This window comes from Dromiciops gliroides, chromosome 3 (assembly GCF_019393635.1).
Source record: "Dromiciops gliroides isolate mDroGli1 chromosome 3, mDroGli1.pri, whole genome shotgun sequence".
Lineage (NCBI taxonomy): Eukaryota > Metazoa > Chordata > Mammalia > Microbiotheria > Microbiotheriidae > Dromiciops > Dromiciops gliroides.
The window spans coordinates 11,444,004-11,461,613 of record NC_057863.1 but is presented as its reverse complement, the minus strand read 5'-3'; the positions used below and the strand labels follow the sequence as shown (position 1 = coordinate 11,461,613).

The 17,610-nt window shown below is 45.6% G+C and overlaps 1 protein-coding gene across 2 annotated transcripts in view; it reads right to left on the bottom strand.

Moving 5' to 3' along the window:
- Positions 1 to 17,610, bottom strand: part of PASK (PAS domain containing serine/threonine kinase) — a 74,217-nt gene that overhangs the window by 2,589 nt on the left and 54,018 nt on the right. Inside the window, exons 10-16 of one of the 2 annotated variants that reach the window (XM_043993647.1) lie at positions 16,593 to 16,718; positions 16,304 to 16,438; positions 5,260 to 5,459; positions 3,928 to 4,061; positions 2,470 to 2,619; positions 1,542 to 1,589; positions 332 to 619 (exon numbers count right to left, since the gene is read on the bottom strand). In XM_043993647.1, coding sequence (XP_043849582.1) covers positions 1,567 to 1,589; positions 2,470 to 2,619; positions 3,928 to 4,061; positions 5,260 to 5,459; positions 16,304 to 16,438; positions 16,593 to 16,718 — 768 coding nt within the window. In that variant the 3' untranslated portion in view covers positions 332 to 619; positions 1,542 to 1,566. Of the gene's footprint in view, positions 1 to 331; positions 620 to 1,541; positions 1,590 to 2,469; positions 2,620 to 3,927; positions 4,062 to 5,259; positions 5,460 to 16,303; positions 16,439 to 16,592; positions 16,719 to 17,610 lie in introns of those variants that run through there. The other variant, XM_043993649.1, reaches the window with a different exon arrangement.

The following is a 17,610-nucleotide window of genomic DNA, read 5'->3' as shown; positions in this document are numbered from 1 at the left end:
GGCTCTCCCGTCTTGACAAGAGTCTCCTAAGGCCAAAGACGGTAGCTTAACGACTCCAATGAGAAAACCAAAGTGGATGAAGAAGGCCTGCTGGCCTGACGAGGTCATCCCATCATTCCCCAGCCACTAAGGGTCACGGGCCCTCGGATGCCTTCCAGGCCAGGACTGCCCATCAGACCACACTGCCCAGCTATGTCACCTACTCCTCTCCAAGTAAACCACACAATCTAGAGTCGTGTCATAACAATCAAGGTAGTGTATTTGTTTGTCAGCTTGCACATAAAGCCTGCACAATTGAGTTCTTTTCTTAGAGGGAATCTAGGGGCCTGGAGCCACAGAGTAATATGTTTTGGAAGCAAAGTGACAGGCATGGTGAAGACTGCAAATGTTACTACATCCTCACATTCACTTTTAGAAACATTCCCAAAAATGTGAGGAAAATTTCAGCCTTCTCCCTAAAACACATACACATGTTCCTACTATTCAGTTTAATGGATTTTAATTCTTTTCTCTTACAAAAAGGAACAGACTTCAAAGACATGGGCTTGTGCATTCTTGGAGGCGGCTCAGCTTCATCTTTGAAGAACACATTCTTGGACTCCTTTAGCTATTGGAATTCCTAAGCATTTTAAAGAAAAGCAGGTCTACTTTTCAGTCCTACAGAAAGGGGAATTCTTAGGACATAGAGAAATAAATCAAACTTCTTCACTATTGTCTTGATCTGGTTCTTTAAAGCAAAGCTCTTCTAAGATTGAGGTCTTCAGTCTGACTCTACTAAAGAAAACACATTTAGCAAATGCATGGGAACTTTCCCAGGAAGAAAAATTCAAATGCACCATCAATGAGGAACATTTTCTGAAGGGAGGAAGGATCCTGCTTTGTCACTATTTATACCTACAGGTAGAAATTGTACCTAAGACACTTCCTTTTAAGCCTGCCCACCCTGAGCAGGGCCTGTTAGCAGAAAGCATCTCTCTACTGTGCCACTGTGGGCCATCATGTACCACTGAGATCACCCAAGAGTTGTAATGTATAGTAAGAGTCACGTTTGTGCCTGAAGGTAGCAACTACCCAGCAGCGTGTACTGTGTGGTCCACTTACCTTGGTCAGCCCTAAGCGGGAATTGAAAGAAAAAATACTAGCAATGGTCTGGTCAGCTTAGGCCCACAATTCTCTGGAGTCCAAACATCTGCCTCTCTGATGGGCACAGACCGCGTGACACATACAAATGCACAAGTGCGTCTGATGAAAAGCCCCGGGCCTGTATAAAACTTCACACGATAATTGTTCTTGGACAATTTGAAGATAAGAACCATCCCATAATCTCAGACGATGAATTAGCTCTAGGAAGCATCAACATTGTCAGGCCCCCCCACGTTCCCCCATAGGAAGGGCTCTGAAAACAAGGGATGAGCCCCAAGCTATCCCTAAGCAAAGTGCAGGTCATGGAATGGCCCCTGGGCGTATTCCACTAGACACATGAGCAGCTGCTCCACCCACAAGAAGACTAGTCTACTCTGAGGATCTAAGTTCCTACTTACTGTTTCATTCAGTTTTCTCTCTCCTCTAGGGTAAATGACTGCTACTTGCTGAAATGAAAAGACACAGTTATTAAAAACATGCATATTAAAACAATGTACACACACATAAACACACACACACAGACTCCCCAAAATATTCAACACAAGACCCTTCGTGGCAGTAAAAACAGAAACCAAGTGGGTGTTCATGGAGATTAGCCCCCCAAATTGGGGCATATGCAAAGGGATATTATCACTGTTCCGTAAAAAAATGAACGAAGGATTCAGGGAAACATGGGGACTGCACCCCCACCCTGAGCCGTGTAAATGAAGCTGACAAGGCGAGTCACTGAAAAACCACTATTGTGAGCCCCCAACTCACTTCTGAGGGCAGAGGGCAAAGGGCACTAAGAATGCTGCACACAATGAGATGCAGCCCCACATTTGGTCTTTTTTTTCTTGGTTACAAAGCTGGTTCAGTGTACAAAGGTGGGGGGACACAATGAAGTCAAGACAAAAGTCATCAATAAAAAGATTTTCTTTAATGCAGTTACAGGGGACAGCTGGGGGTGCAGTGGATAAAGCACTGGCCCTGGATTCAGAAGGACCTGAGTTCAAATGTGGCCTGACACTTGACACTAGCTGTGTGGACCCTGGGCGAGTCACTTAACCCTCATTGCCCCACCCAAAAAAAAATGCAGTTACAGTTCCATATTACCTGTTCACACTTGCCTCAGACAACTGTCCCAGGTGCTAAAATATGAGTTTTGTTGCTTCCAATAAGAATTCTAGAGAACCTTTTGTGGACACTCTTTCAAGGTGCCTGACAAGGCCAGTCTTTACAGAGCCAGCTAAAGTTTGTGAAGCGCCTCACCTTAAGGTGAGTCAATGTCAGCATTGCCCCCCACCCCCCAGCAATAGAGGAGCCCCTGCCTGCTCTGCCTCTTACCTTGTCTGGTCTTTAAGCGACACACCTCCTCCCAGGAATAGTTAGCTAAGTTCACAGGCTGGGTCACCCACGGATGGTGTGTCACCATGTCCAAGGTCATGCGTTCTTCTGGATTGGGCTGCAGCAACCCACAGAGAAGGTTCAAAAGGTCTAGGGAGAAGAGAACAGGATCACACATCAAGCAAGCTTCTTCCACCAGCAAACAGCCTCTTGTGCCTCCTGCTCCAAATCCCTCTTTCAGGCACCCAATCCTTAAGCCAGAGACTTTCTGGAGACCTCTAAGCCCCTTCCCACGTCTTAGAAGTTCACCAGTGCTGAAGGAGAGAGGGTGGGTGTGCAGGAAGCTCAGTGGCTGACCCGGGGATGGCAGGGCCATGAGCCACATTTCTAAGCAGGGGCCACCAGGTTCAAAGACTGAGAAGACCAGAACTGGGCCATTAGCCCACCCTTCTGTTTCAGACAACGCAGCAAGGAATGCTTTGGGACTTTAAGATTCCTATTTTCCTTTGGTCACCAATCACGGAGCCAGCATCCCCTATGGGATCAAGGCCCTGCTCTTAACCCCATGCACCTTTTCAGGCTGCAAAAGCCCAAAGGAAAAGAAGACCCATTTATTCACCACCTTCTTCATCAAGCACAATAGTGGGATTTCCTTAGAACTGCTGTGCTTGGAGGCAGAGTTAATCACCCCATCACAGGTCACTTCAGGCTTTTTACTTATACGTAATAACTATTTTTGAAAGGATGTGCCTGACCGACCCACAGTACATTCAGTAGCAGTGCAACGCCAAACCTCAAGGACTACTTCATAGTTCCGTTCTTCTCGTACTTCCTGATGGAACATACTTCCATCTTGTCTCCTCTTGCCCTGCACATTTCTAAGTCAAACAACAGTTACCCTGGTGACCTGTCCTCGTGTGGAAGGCAGGCCTCATCACTTGAATTAGGAGAGTGGCACTTCCAAGCGTCCCCAGAGCCCAAGGACTTAACAGAACGTCTCTCCATTTCAAAGCAGGCTTTTCACAGAAGGCATAAAGAAGGATCGAACATGCATGTCCTCACCCTTCTTGTTCTCATTCCTACCCTTCTCAAGTCTCTCATGCATACAGAAAGCGTGAAGAGCCAAGTTCTCGAGAGTCACTCAGAGCTGGCAGCAGGAGACATCTTAAGGACAGACATTCCCAGAAACAAGCCAGTGACCCGGCTCAGCCACTAGTTTGGTGTAACAGCCCAGAGCTGCTCTTCTTTCTCCAGCATCAAAAAGCAGAGCTGTCACGCTGGTCTCTAAGTGTATCTTGGTTTGTTGCTTTTGGAGGACCACAATTTTGGGGTCAGAGAATTAGAGACTCGGGGAAAAGGGAAGTAAAGGAACCCTCAAGAAGGAACAAAAGTGACTGAAAGAAAATGGACATGGAAGCTCTAAACGGATGATTCGTGATGAGACTGACATGCACTTACCAGATGAGACCAGAAACGGGGGGTGCAGAATGGCTTCCAGGGCCTCGTCCAGCTCACTGAAAGGATTCTCTTCAAACATCAGGGTGTAGAGGGTCACCCCGAGGGCCCACATCTCCATTTCTGGTCCTTCATAGCTGTTTAGAAATGAGCAGCAGTCAGTAACGAGGTCACAGGCATAGCCCAGCCATCGGGTCACCCTCCTTGGAGCAGGCCACCTGGGCATGCCGTCCTGCCCCTGGCAGGCACACCTGAGTGCAGCCACCTGCCAGGCCACTGCTACCACTCACTGCCTCCTGAACAAGAGAAGGCACCAGCCAAACTGTGCCTTAAGAGGAATGAAGCAGACGCTGTGAGAATAGGTCTTAGCCCCCCGGGGTTTATCAAAACATGAATGGCATCGCTTAGAGGGACTATGGGAGCCCGACCCAAGAGATGCTGCGCTCAGAGTGGGCTGAGAATTCTGCCCAGTCTGACAGGCTTTACGGAGCAGAGTCGCAGTCCCTGCAGCCAAAGCCAAGGGCAAGCTCTCCGTGCCCTGACAAACACAGCCTGGGAGGTCAGCTATGCCACATTCTTTTGACAAGCCTGCAGACTGGAGAGGCACTGTGCCTGTCAAGGATGATACAAGGGACTTGGGGGCAACATCTAGTGAGGGAGAGCTTCCTGACCAAGCCCCCAGACACAGTTTTATCAGAATAAGTTTGTGACGTCGTGCTGAGGTTGGAAGCAGTCTCACCACTTGTTAATCCCTGTCTGTATAAGAGACCAAATTCAGGGACAAGAGACAACACTGATGTCTTCTCAGGACCTCCTAGAAGATGTCTAAGCCCTGATTAGTTCTCTGCCCCTCCTGGCCGTAGATCAGTCCGGGCCCGCTGGGCTCAAGGCACAGCCAGACCATCTGAGGCCTTGCTGGGAGGAAGGAAGGAAGCAGATGGCCCAAGGACCGGAGCCACACAACTCCATCCCTCGCTTGGTGAGCCACACCATGCATACAAGGTTCTCAGTCTGGGAAACGGCTGGAGTCTTAAAGGCAAATCCCCTACATTAACCTAATCTACTGGCCAGCTCACTAATGGACAAACTGATGTCATTCTAGGTGCCAACAGACTCCTTCACGAGCTTGGCATTCCATCCACTTATCTGCAGAAACAAGACACCGCTCATCTTGTCACGTAGGGACCTTGTGGTGGAGGATGCCCTGGGTCCCAGAGGCTGGGCTGGGGGCTCTGGGCTTTTTCTCCCCATCCTTGTCGCCTCAGAGCCCTTTGGGTAGCCCACCAGCAGCACGGGGATGGGCCGGAGAGGGCCCCGGCTGCCCTGGGTACGTACGCGTGCCCCATGAGGACTTCTGGGGAGCAGTACTCGATGGTGCCGCAGAAGGTAGAGAAGCTTTTGCCAGTCTCCATGGTGACGGCCGAGCCAAAGTCCGCCAGCTTGATGCTGAAGTCCTCTGCGATGATAATGTTCTCATCCTTGATGTCTCTGTGCAGGATCTTTTGGGACCGGAGGTACACCATTGCTGACACCACCTGAAACACAGGGCGATCAGGGCTCACTCCCCCACCCAGCCCATGGAGCCCCAGAAAGGAGCTCTAGCCCTAGGAAGGGCCACCCCCATGGACTTGGGGAGGGCGGGGGGAGTCACTGCCTCCCCCTCTCCCAAGAGGCACATCTGGGCTGGCCATCTTATGAATGCGGGCTAGCAATGAAACAAGAAGATCAGGGAAGGGGGTTGGCACGGGTCTTAAATGAACTCCAGCTTGAAGGAGAAGACAAGTCAGGAGGCACGAACACCTGAGAGGACCCTGACTCTTCTGCTTTAGTCAGCACTACACCATCCAGGCCATTTTCACAGTTCCAAATAATAAAGAGGCCAAGAATTTCTTCAAAGTACAGGCCCCATTTCAGAAGGATGGCGAAGTATGGTAGCTCTTACTTCGAGGAAGCAATGAACGACACACATATATACACATATGTATCAGGTGTGTAGGGCTCTGTGTATGTATCTGTCTGGATGGTGTCTCTTGTTAATGATTTTGTTAGTCGGTAGAGCATGAGACTCTTAATCTCAGGGTCGTAGGTTAGAGCCCCACGTTGGGCGCCAAAATGTTATGGGGGAAAATGGGTACGGGGTTTAGGTTAGGGGTTGGGGTTCTTAGGAATTCCTCTTTAAAGAATTACACCCTCTTGCACACAAAAGCAGTTAGAATAAGATGGTAGTTTATTTAGGGGCAAGGGAAGGGGGGGAGGGGAAACCATGAAAGAAATCCTTAAGACTTCTCATGGGGAGAGAGGTATGGCACAAAGCATGTGGCTCTGAGATACCAATCTCCTCGAGCAGGAGTCTGGCAGGTACTTTTATAGAGGACTGATTGGGGGGGGGGGTGACCATTTGACTGTGGAAAGTTCCTTTAGTGAAGGAGGACCATCCCCCACTGGTGGTAGCTGGAGGAGTTGGGTAAGGGGTGGCTGTAGATCTCTCAAGCCATCTCCTCCGGACACAAAGGAAGCAGGCACACCCAAAGTTATCTCCTCAGGGGTAAGGGAGACTAGAATGAAGGGTGGAGCTCCTGAAGCTAGCTCAGTCTGATCTGGTTCCCCTTATCTCTCTAGGCGTATCTGTCCTCTGGTTTAGTTTCTCAAGGAGAAGATTCCTTGATGTGCCCCAGAGAACTTCTGGGGTACTCTGAGCCCCGTGACAATTTGATTACTTTATACCCTTTTGTCATGTGGAACATGCGGGAATATCTGTCTCGAATTAGGGAAAAGGAGAATTTTAGGACACAAATGTGCTTTATCATTTTTCCCCACTCCTGAAGACCCAAGCCTTCACTGAGAAGATCAAGGCCCCCTTACTTTCTTAACAAGACCTCTTAAGAAAGGGTGAGCCTCAAGATGCAAGAACGTTTTCTTTCATGTCTTCTGGATGCCGGAAGGCCTCAGTAAACTCTACTGGTCATGACAAACCAAAGACTGGTCTACTGGTCTATGTTGCCACAGTTCACCCAACAGTTCAGAGTCAGATGGGATCTCCTCAGTCCTCCACTCCAACTTAGCCCAAACAAGAATCCACAGGCTGCCCAGCATGTGGATTCCTGCCTTTGTGTGAAGACCCCCAGGAAGTGGGCACCTCTTCGGAGTCTCTCTCAAAGGTTAGCTTGGAGCCCACACCTGCCCCATCTGAAGGGAAGAGGATGAGCCTGTGGTAAAATATGAAAGTTTTTAACAGTCGGTTAGGATAACTGAAAGACGCCAGTTTTTCAAGGACCACCCTTTTGGGGAGGAGATGAACAGTCTGCCTGCTGCGCATGTCAGACTGCCTGCCGGGTAGTCCGCCTGCTGCGCATGTCAGACTGCCTGCCAGGTACAGTGCGCCTGCTGCGCATGTCAGACTGCCTGCCGGGTTTTTTGGGACTTCCGGGGTGGAGAGAAGGAGAGTAGCTTTTTTTTGCCGGTTTGGCGGGACGCCGGGCGGCGCGGCACAGACGGTCTGACTCACTCCAAAGGTGGCCTAAATCGGTTTGGTGAGTTTTTATAAGGAATATAGACTAAGCCTAGATTTAAGACGATTTGTACTGTATTTCTGTTTTCCTATCCTTCTAATCAACAACACCTTATATACAATAAAGGCTCTATCTAGAAAACCAGAAGCTTCTTCCATTTACTAGTCTGGGAGATGAGTTAAGGGAAGGGTTAAGTAGGGGAGATTTATGATCTAATATCCAATTTTAAATCTCACAGTTTGGCGACCCCGAAGGGACCTTAAGGACCCTCCCACCCTCCCTAGTTTGGCCATAAGCCGGCTAATTCGGTGGTTTTTCCAAATACCCCCCCCCCCCCCCCCGCGGACTTTCCCTTTGTCTAATCTCCCTTAAAGACTTTAAGCCTCTAAAAGTCTTGCTTTAAACAGAAAAGCCAGCCCAGTTTAAAGGGCAAGATGCTAGAATATTCTACCATCCCTTTGATTTTTCTCATCGGAATGTATTGGGACAGCATAACATCCCGACTTAGAGGAATAGTTTACTCAATGGTCCTTCATAACATTATTGGTTTTTTCCTCATTCAGGCAGCAAAAGGTTTTTTGTATAATAGTATACGTGAGAATCTTTGGGAAAATACGTTTAATATAAGTAGAAATTTTATGCCTGCAATTGAAATACCTTTTAATACCACATCCATAGTTCATACGACTAAGGATTTTATTTTTTTTTGTTGTTTTTTTTTTGTTTTTGTTATTATCATTGTTTTTGTTATTATCATTGTTATGATGTGGGGGAAACTCTCACATATGGAGAGAGACCTCAAAATGGCTGTTTCTACTAGAGATGATCCAAGTTCAGAATCAGATCAGCAGAAACTACTCCCTCTGCAGGAAGCTATAGAACATAGTAAGAAGGGAGTGCCAATTCAAGTCAGAAAATATAGCCCCTTTAGACCAAGTGACTTGAGCGCATGGAAATCAATCATCCCTAGTTTTGAGAAAAATCCAAACACTGTAATTTCACAGTTAAGGACTATATTTAATGCATATCAACCCAGTTGGGCTGATGTTACTTGCCTTTTGGAAACTTTACTGTCCCCAACTGAGATTACAGATATTATCTCAGCAGGAAATGCCCTTGTTGCGAAAGGTAAGGCCGATGTGGAATGGCCTCTAAAGGATCCAGAGTGGAATTATAATGATGATAGGGATTTCCAAAGATTAAAAGATGCTAGAGAAACACTTCTGAAGGGAATGGAATCTTGCTCTAGAAAACCGGAAAACTGGCAGAAATTTTTAAGCCTACCTCAGGAGGCTAATGAAAGACCAAACAGATTTTATGATAGACTTTGTGAGGCCGCTAGACAGTACACCAGATTGGATCCAGTAGATTTAAGAGATTCCTGTATCATTCTCAACACATTTGTTTATAATTCACTGCCAGAAATACGCAGATACTTTCTGAAACAATGTCCAGACTGGAGAAATCTCTCAGTAGATAGAATTAAGGAACTTGCAAATTATGTCTTTGACTCACGTGAGGAAGATCCAGATCACCCTAAACAGAGCATTCTGGCACCAGCGATTCCTAGTCAGCCATGTGGACACCGGAACAAGGACACTAAGGTGTGTTGTTACTGTCGTAAGGAGGGGCATGAATTGAGAGAATGTAGGACTTGGAGAAGAAATTCTAATTCTAATTACAGGCGAAATCAAAATAGAAATAGATCTTTTTGGAGGAATACAGAAAGGCAGTACCAGAATAATGGTAACCAAGACCCCCCTCAGAAGAGGACACAGGAATGATGGTGTCTTGGGGAGGAATGGAACATAGATAATGAAAGCCATATATTCCCAGATCCGGATTTTTTGAATGCACTTGTGCCAGTCCATTCACCTCCCCAGAGTAATGAACCACATGTCACCTTAAAAGTGGGGGAGACTTATTATGATTGTCTGCTAGACACAGGAGCCTCTAAATCAGTATTAGTAAGCAAACCAGATGCTGGGTGTAGACCTGTAGGATTTTTGAATGTAGTGGGAGTCTCAGGAAAGAGCCAGAGAGTGGCAAAATTGAATCCTCGCATGGTATCTATGGGGCCCTTAACAGTGGAACATTCATTTTTACTCATGCCTGATGCCCCTGTAAATTTATTAGGTCGTGATCTCCTTTGCAAGCTTAGAGCAACCATATCTTGTGCTCCAGATGGGGCTGTCTCCTTACAATTGCCAGAGGATACTGTTCATTTATTACCAATTTTACTTACAGAAGCTCAAGGAACAGCAGGGGAGGTATCCAAAATCCCCTCTGACATTCCTGAGTCTTTATGGGCCTCATCCCCTAATGAGGTGGGGCTCCTTAAGTCTGCCATGCCTGTTACCTTTAAAGTTAAGGGGGGACCACCCCCCTCCATTCCACAGTATCCATTGTCTAGGGAAGCAATAGAAGGGATCACCCCTATAATTGAGGCTTTGAAAAGCCAGGGTATTATTATTCCATGTCATCACTCTCCATGCAATACTCCCATTTTGCCAGTTAAAAAACCCAAGCCTGGGCCAGATGGTAAACCTGTTTATCGTTTTGTGCAAGATCTTAGAGCGATTAATAATTATGTTATTCCTAGACATTCCATAGTTCCAAACCCGGCTACGATAATTTCATCGATTCCCTATGAATCTACATGTTTCACAGTGGTAGACCTTTGCTCTGCCTTTTTCTCCATACCAGTACATGAGGACTTCCAATATTTATTTGCTTTTACCTGGAAAAATAGACAGTGGACCTGGACTAGACTCCCACAGGGATTTGTAGACAGTCCCACATTATTTTCCCAAATTTTACAGCAGGATCTGGCCTCTATTACCTTTAAGGGCTCCATACTAGTACAGTATGTTGATGACTTACTTTTGGCCTCTCCTAATGCTGAAATTTGTCAGGAAGATAGCCGTCACTTACTGCTGGAGCTGCACAAGAGAGGACACAAGGTTTCCAAGACAAAGGTACAATGGTGTTTGCCCCAGGTAGAATATTTAGGATTTATTTTGGCTGCTGGAACTCGCTCTGTCTCTTCTAAAAGAGTCCAGGCCATTCAACAACTCTCTGCCCCCACTACTAAGAGGCAGTTGAGAGCCATTCTGGGAGCAGCTGGGTACTGTAGACAATGGATACCCTCTTTTGGTGAAATTACTAAACCCCTCATAGCTCTTACAAAAAGTTCTGTTCCAGACAGTTTACAGTTGGATCCCCAGCATCTCTCAGCCATAAAAGAATTAAAACGGGCCTTGTTATCAGCACCTGCCCTAGGACTGCCAGATTATAGTAAGCCTTTCACTCTCTTTGTGCATGAACAAAGGGGGGTGGCTTCTGGAGTCCTGACTCAGTCACTGGGGCCTAACCAACGTCCTATAGCCTACTATTCAATTCAGCTGGACCCTGTAGCGGCTGGAGCGCCACCTTGCCTTAGAGCAGTGGCGGCCACAGCGCTTTTGGTAGAAAAAGCCTCTGATTTGGTCCTAGGTAACCCTCTAACTGTGCAATGCCCTCACGAAGTGGAGGCTCTCTTACTACGTCACAGGACACAAGCCTTTTCAGATCAAAGGCTGGCTAAGTATGAAATAACCCTGTTAGGTAATGAGAATATCACTTTAAAACGCTGCACAGTTCTTAATCCAGCAACACTACTCCCTAACTTACCATTCTCGGGGGAACCGTTGCATGACTGTGCTTCTTTAGTTGATATGGCTGAAAAACCCCGTGACAATCTTTTTGATACACCTTTAGAAAATCCTGATCTTGTCCTCTATACAGATGGTTCCTCATTTATGAGAGAGGGAACCCGTTTTACTGGAGCTGCTGTAGTTTCTGATTATGACACCCTCTGGGCAGCTTCTCTGCCTTCCCATTTTAGTGCACAGGCTGCTGAACTTGTGGCTCTTACACAGGCCTGTAATATAGCTAAAGATAAGAGTGCCACCATTTTTACTGACTCGAAATATGGCTTTGGCATATGCCACTTTATTGGTATGATTTGGCGTCAACGAGGCTTTCTAACATCCTCGGGCAAGGCTATTGCCAATGGGGACCTTATCAAGGACCTCTTAGATGCCCTAAAACTGCCTTCTTCCCTAGCCGTTGTACATTGCCCTGCACACACAGGGAATAGTGATCCTGTTTCAAAGGGAAATGCACGAGCCGATTCTGCAGCCAAGCTAGCTGCATTAGAAGCTCCTGAACATGTATTTAACCTTTCACCTTCTGAGGATATTCCTTCCAACCTAACCTATGACGATTCTGAAGTAGAAAAGTGGAAAAAGAAATTTAAGGCGAAACAGATCAATGGCATCTGGGTGTCTCCGGAAGGTAAGCCATTTCTTCCCCGGAAATTCTACCACCAGGTATGCCTCTCTGTTCACAGAAAAGGCCATTTTGGTACACAAGGCATTGTAGACTCTATTAAGAGAACCTGGATAGCACCAGGTGTGACTAATACAGCATCTCGAATCTGCTCGGGCTGCTCCACATGTCAGTCTTATAATCAGTATGCTTTTAAGGCCAAAGCTTATGGAGGGCGTCCTCTAGCATATACACCTTTTGAGCACTTACAAATTGATTATATTACTATGCCAAAAGCAGGACATTATAAATTTTGCCTTGTTATAGTTGATCAGCTCACTCGGTGGGTGGAGGCCTTTCCCAGCCCCCGAGCCACAGCTGCCTTTGTTGCCAAAATTCTTCTTAAAGAGATAGTACCTCGTTTTGGCCCACCAGCCCGCATCGATTCTGACAAAGGCACACATTTCACTGATTCGATTTTATCCCAAATCTATTCTTTCTTGGGAGTGACTCCAAAATTCCACACGCCCTACCATCCACAAAGTTCAGGCCAAGTCGAACGTATGAATAAAGAGCTTAAGAGTATGATTGGCAAATTATGTACTGAAACCCATTTGAAATGGCCTGATGTTCTACCATTGGCATTATTCTATCTACGAAGTAGACCAAGAGGAGAACTTCATATATCTCCTTATGAAATGCTTTTTGGTCACCCTCCTATCCAAGCTAAAACTTTTTCCCCAGTTTATACATCACTGGTGGGAGGTGATACTTCTGTTGCTTCCTATATACAGGAATTACAGACCAGGCTACGTGAACTCCATGAGGCAGGAGCTGTGGTCCAGGCAGGACCATTAGACTTTTCATTGCATAACTTCAACCCAGGAGATAAAATATATGTAAAGAATTTTCAGAAAACCAGTGGAACTCAACCTGCCTGGGAAGGACCTTTTCAGGTATTATTGACAACTCCTACTGCCATTAAAATTGGTGAAAAAGACTCATGGATTCATTGCTCTCATATAAAGCCTGCACCATTCATAGGTGAAGAGATTTCAGATAGACCTGAGGTAGACGCTAAAGAGGTAAAAACCCTAAAGATAGCAACTGTTAAAGAGCAAAGAGAGTTCAGAGGAAAAAGGCAGTTCCCATTTAATAATCCCACTGATCAGTTAAATGCTTTGGGACTCAGTCTTCGTAAAGTATCAGGAGACGGAAATTGCCTTTTTAGGGCTTTAGCAGACCAGCTAGAAGGTCACTGTAGAAATCATCTCAGACACAGACAAGAAGCTGCTTCTTATATGATTAACCATAGACAAGAGTTTGAGTCTTTTATAGTAAATGACTCCCCTTTTGAAGAATATGTTGATGAATTAAAGAAATTTGGAAAGTGGGGAGGAAATGATTCAATTGTAGCATTTGCTAAGCAGCATCAGCTGAATGTTGTGGTTCATCAATTAAATCAGCCTTTATTGAAAATCAGTGGCACAGACAAAACTGATGCTAGAGAACTCCACATTTTCTACCATAAAGAACATTATGACAGCATTAGAAAGATCAATGACAATTCAGAAACCCCTGCCACTTTGGCATGCAGAGAATTGGGGAACCAGTTAAAACAATGTGGCATACCCCAAACTCTAGCAGCTTAAATACCTTAAAATTTAACAAGCATTTCCTTCCACAGGCAAAAGCACTGAAGCACATGGCCTAGTTTTCTGGCCCACCTCAATTTCTCCCACCCTTTTCCCTACCCTATACCTATTTTTTTTTTTTTTATCCTTTTTGCTTTTTGTTTTGTTTTGACTTTTGAAAGGCACTGAAAAGACCTGGAATTCACCACACCTTTAAATTCTTTAAGAGCACAAAAGGGTGCTTAGCGAATCTTTTGCCTTTTATTTTTGGTTTTTGGTTTTGCTTTGTTTTTTTTTTTTTTACTTTTGTTTCTTTTGCTTTTCTTTAAAAACCCGATTTTGTAAACTAAGTGACTTTTCAAAGGCATTTTAAGTATATGCTATTGAATATTGAATCTTGCTTATTGAAGTCTTATTTCTTTTTGATGAATTAATCACCACTTTAAGTATCTGCTACTGTTATACTAGAGAATTCATGTATAAGATGATGTGGTCTAATTGCTAAAAGAAGATTATGTAACAATGTCTAATATAATCAGCTATTTACATTCGTTTATTATTTATATGTCATTATACTCTGGGTATGGTTTGGAATTATTGTATATATCACTAATATATTCTCAGTTATGCAGCATAGCACACATTTTTACCATCATATTGTCTTTGGTGAAATTAATGAGATTTCAGAAATATGGAAACTTATCATTTCAGAGACTAACTTGCTGTGAACTCTGATGCAGGCCCTGGAGAGAATATATGTGCAACAAAAGGAGAGACAGGTATACGTAAGTCCATGGTTTGCTTATGATGGTGACTATGTAGAGCACAATTACTAGGCACAGTCCAGTATTCATCCTCTCTCCCTCCTAATTTAACCTAATTTAACTGAACTTATTTATCTTTTTATCTCAGTTGAATTCACCTGTGGCCTAGCACAATCACTGGCTGTCTCAGAACCATGAGATATGGTATGATAACCTTTCCATAACATTTTCAGGTGTCATGAACACATACTAAATTTGGCTTTGATCCAGACACATGGTGGTAAAAAGTGTTACACATTGCATAACTACCTCAACCCTCTATTACAAGTCTAACCATATAAAGGAGGGAATGTAATGGAATTTATTAATTTGATCATTGACAATGCTATGCTAAGGTTTTAAAAATACAGCAATTCAAACAGTTAAAGAAGATAATCCAGCTTTCCAGACCAGAGTCCAGAATCCAGTTTTCCAGACCAGAATCCAGTTTCCTCCTGATGACATCTTACCACTTCAAGAAGACAAGAGAACTCAGAGACTTTATATGAACTGTTTTGCTTTATTAGCTTTTACTATCTCCTTTCTGTTATATACTATCTGTAACATGTACTCTCTGCAGAGGCTCTCCCTTTGCAAGACTAATGTCAAAGCGTCGGTTCATGAGGAAAAAAAAAAAAAAATCGCCCCTCTGGACAAAAACTTTCCTCTCTTCCTTTTCTGTATTGTTGTTCGCATATTATTAGTCAGCAAAAGTTATTATGTTCTTTTTACTGTTCCATCAAGGAAACATTCCGTTTCTTGAGGAAGCAAAGGGGGGAAATGTGGTAAAATATGAAAGTTTTTAACAGTCGGTTAGGATAACTGAAAGACGCCAGTTTTTCAAGGACCACCCTTTTGGGGAGGAGATGAACAGTCTGCCTGCTGCGCATGTCAGACTGCCTGCCGGGTAGTCCGCCTGCTGCGCATGTCAGACTGCCTGCCAGGTACAGTGCGCCTGCTGCGCATGTCAGACTGCCTGCCGGGTTTTTTGGGACTTCCGGGGTGGAGAGAAGGAGAGTAGCTTTTTTTTGCCGGTTTGGCGGGACGCCGGGCGGCGCGGCACAGACGGTCTGACTCACTCCAAAGGTGGCCTAAATCGGTTTGGTGAGTTTTTATAAGGAATATAGACTAAGCCTAGATTTAAGACGATTTGTACTGTATTTCTGTTTTCCTATCCTTCTAATCAACAACACCTTATATACAATAAAGGCTCTATCTAGAAAACCAGAAGCTTCTTCCATTTACTAGTCTGGGAGATGAGTTAAGGGAAGGGTTAAGTAGGGGAGATTTATGATCTAATATCCAATTTTAAATCTCACAAGCCCATGAGAGGGCTCCTAATATCCTCTCCAGACGAAGCAGGCCCACTTCATTCACTGGGCACGAACCCCAGCCCTTTCACTGTCCTGGTGGCCCCTGCCCTCGGGGTCAAGGCTGAGAGATCCTCTGGCTAAGCGCCTCATTTCAGAGGCCCAGAGAAGGGGAGAGGCAGAGTTGCTGATGGTCACAAGGAGAGTAAAGGTCAGAACCAGGATCCAAGCACCTGGTCGCTGATGCTGAGTTGATGTGGTCTGATCAGGTCATAGGTCAGAAGTCAGAAGAAGAATGGTCACCTCCCTGCCCCCTCTCCCCTCCCCTGGGATGGAGCTAGTCTTAGTGGGGCCTAAGAGGACACCCCCTTTCCAGGTTGCCTTGCGTTCCCCATGCACCTCTCTGGTGGCCGTCTCATCCTGCTGCTTCAGCTTGAGCTGCCTGTGCGTGCGCACATGCATGTCTGTGTACACATGCGTGTGCCCAGGTTGATATACATGTGTGTGTACACATACATACATAAAATTCTCGACTGTGAAAAACGATTTACTGTGCACTCAAGGGGGGGGGGGGTCCATTGTGTTTCCAGTATATGGTTTTTCCTAAATCTTGCCCCCAAACCAGAAGAGCAAGTAACGCTTGGGAGGCTAGAGAGCTCCGGTCCCACTTGTTTCCTAGATAAGCATGGTAGTCGCTGATGGATGAGAAGTCATCCCCTCTCCCTCGCGGCATACACAGCCCTCAGGAGGCCCATACGGACCCACCCATGGACACGCATACCCGCCCCTGCCTCACACAGCCCAGTTCTCACTTGTCTGAAGATGTAGCTGGCCAGGGGCTCGTCCAGATTGGGGTGGCTGTCAATGAATGTGAAGAGATCCATGCCCGACCCATGTTTCTCCATCACGAGCTGGAAGAAGCCTTCATTTTGAAACACGTCTATCACCTGGAAGGGGAGGGAGGAGAGCGCCCCATCACGATGCTGAGCTCTCTTCCTAACCCTTCCTCATCGTGCGGTCCTTGTAGCCAAGGACCTGTGTTCCTGCTCCCTCTCAAACGGTCAACCGAAGACCGCCAAAGCAGAGTCGGCGGTCACTCACCTTGATGATGTTGGGATGCTGCATCCGAGAGAGAATGGCAATCTCTCGAGTCACTCGTCCCATTTCGGAATCCATTACCCAACAGTCCTCCAACACCTTCTCCTTCCTAATAAACTTGACCACCACCTAGACCGAAAGCAGAGGGTGAAAAGAACGCCAAGTATTTCCCTCTGCCTTTATCTCTGCTGTTCCACCGTCTGTTTCCAGCTCTGCACAAGGAAGCAGCCAAGCTGTACTGACTTCTGTTCCTTTTCAAATTGTTGCCTTTTAACTCTGGATTTATTTCCTAAATCCTTCAAAATGCAATTTAAAGTAGCAACTTGAATTACAAAGTTACATACACACACAGACATGAATATATTTTGTTGTTCAGTAGTTTTTCAGTCGTGTCTGACTCTTCATGTCCTCATTTGGGGTTTTCTAGGCAAAGATACTGGGGTGGTTTGCCATTTCTTTCTCCGGCTCATTTTACAGCCAAGGAAACTGAGGCAAATAGGGTGAAGAGACTTGCCCGAGGTCACACAGCTAATAAGTTTCTGAGGTCAAATTTGAACTCAGGTCTTCCTAACTCCAGGCCCATCACTATATACATATATGTGCATGCAATGTATGTATAACACATATCTCAGCAAAACAAATGTATGCATCTACATAAAATCAGAAGAAACAGACACCAAAGGCCCCTGAGGTTTTCTGTACCCTCCTCTGCCTATTTCTCCAGGGAAACAATACTTCTTCCCTATTTAAAACATCTTAGACCAATGGTGTTTACAAAATCTCTTAAAGCTTTTTCAGCTAAGATTTTCAGGTAGCTAAATCCTGAACACTTGCCAGTCTTCAAGAGTGGCCAGTAACAGGAGTTCACCCTACCTGAGTCGTCAGGTAGTCGGTCAAATATGAGCATGGGGAAGGGCCCACATGGTTCCACGTGACCCAGGTGACAGAGAGCTGGCTGGAGCAAGCGCCCCATCCCCCTCCAGCTGTTACTTCTCTGCCAGGTCACAAAGGGGCAGCAGAG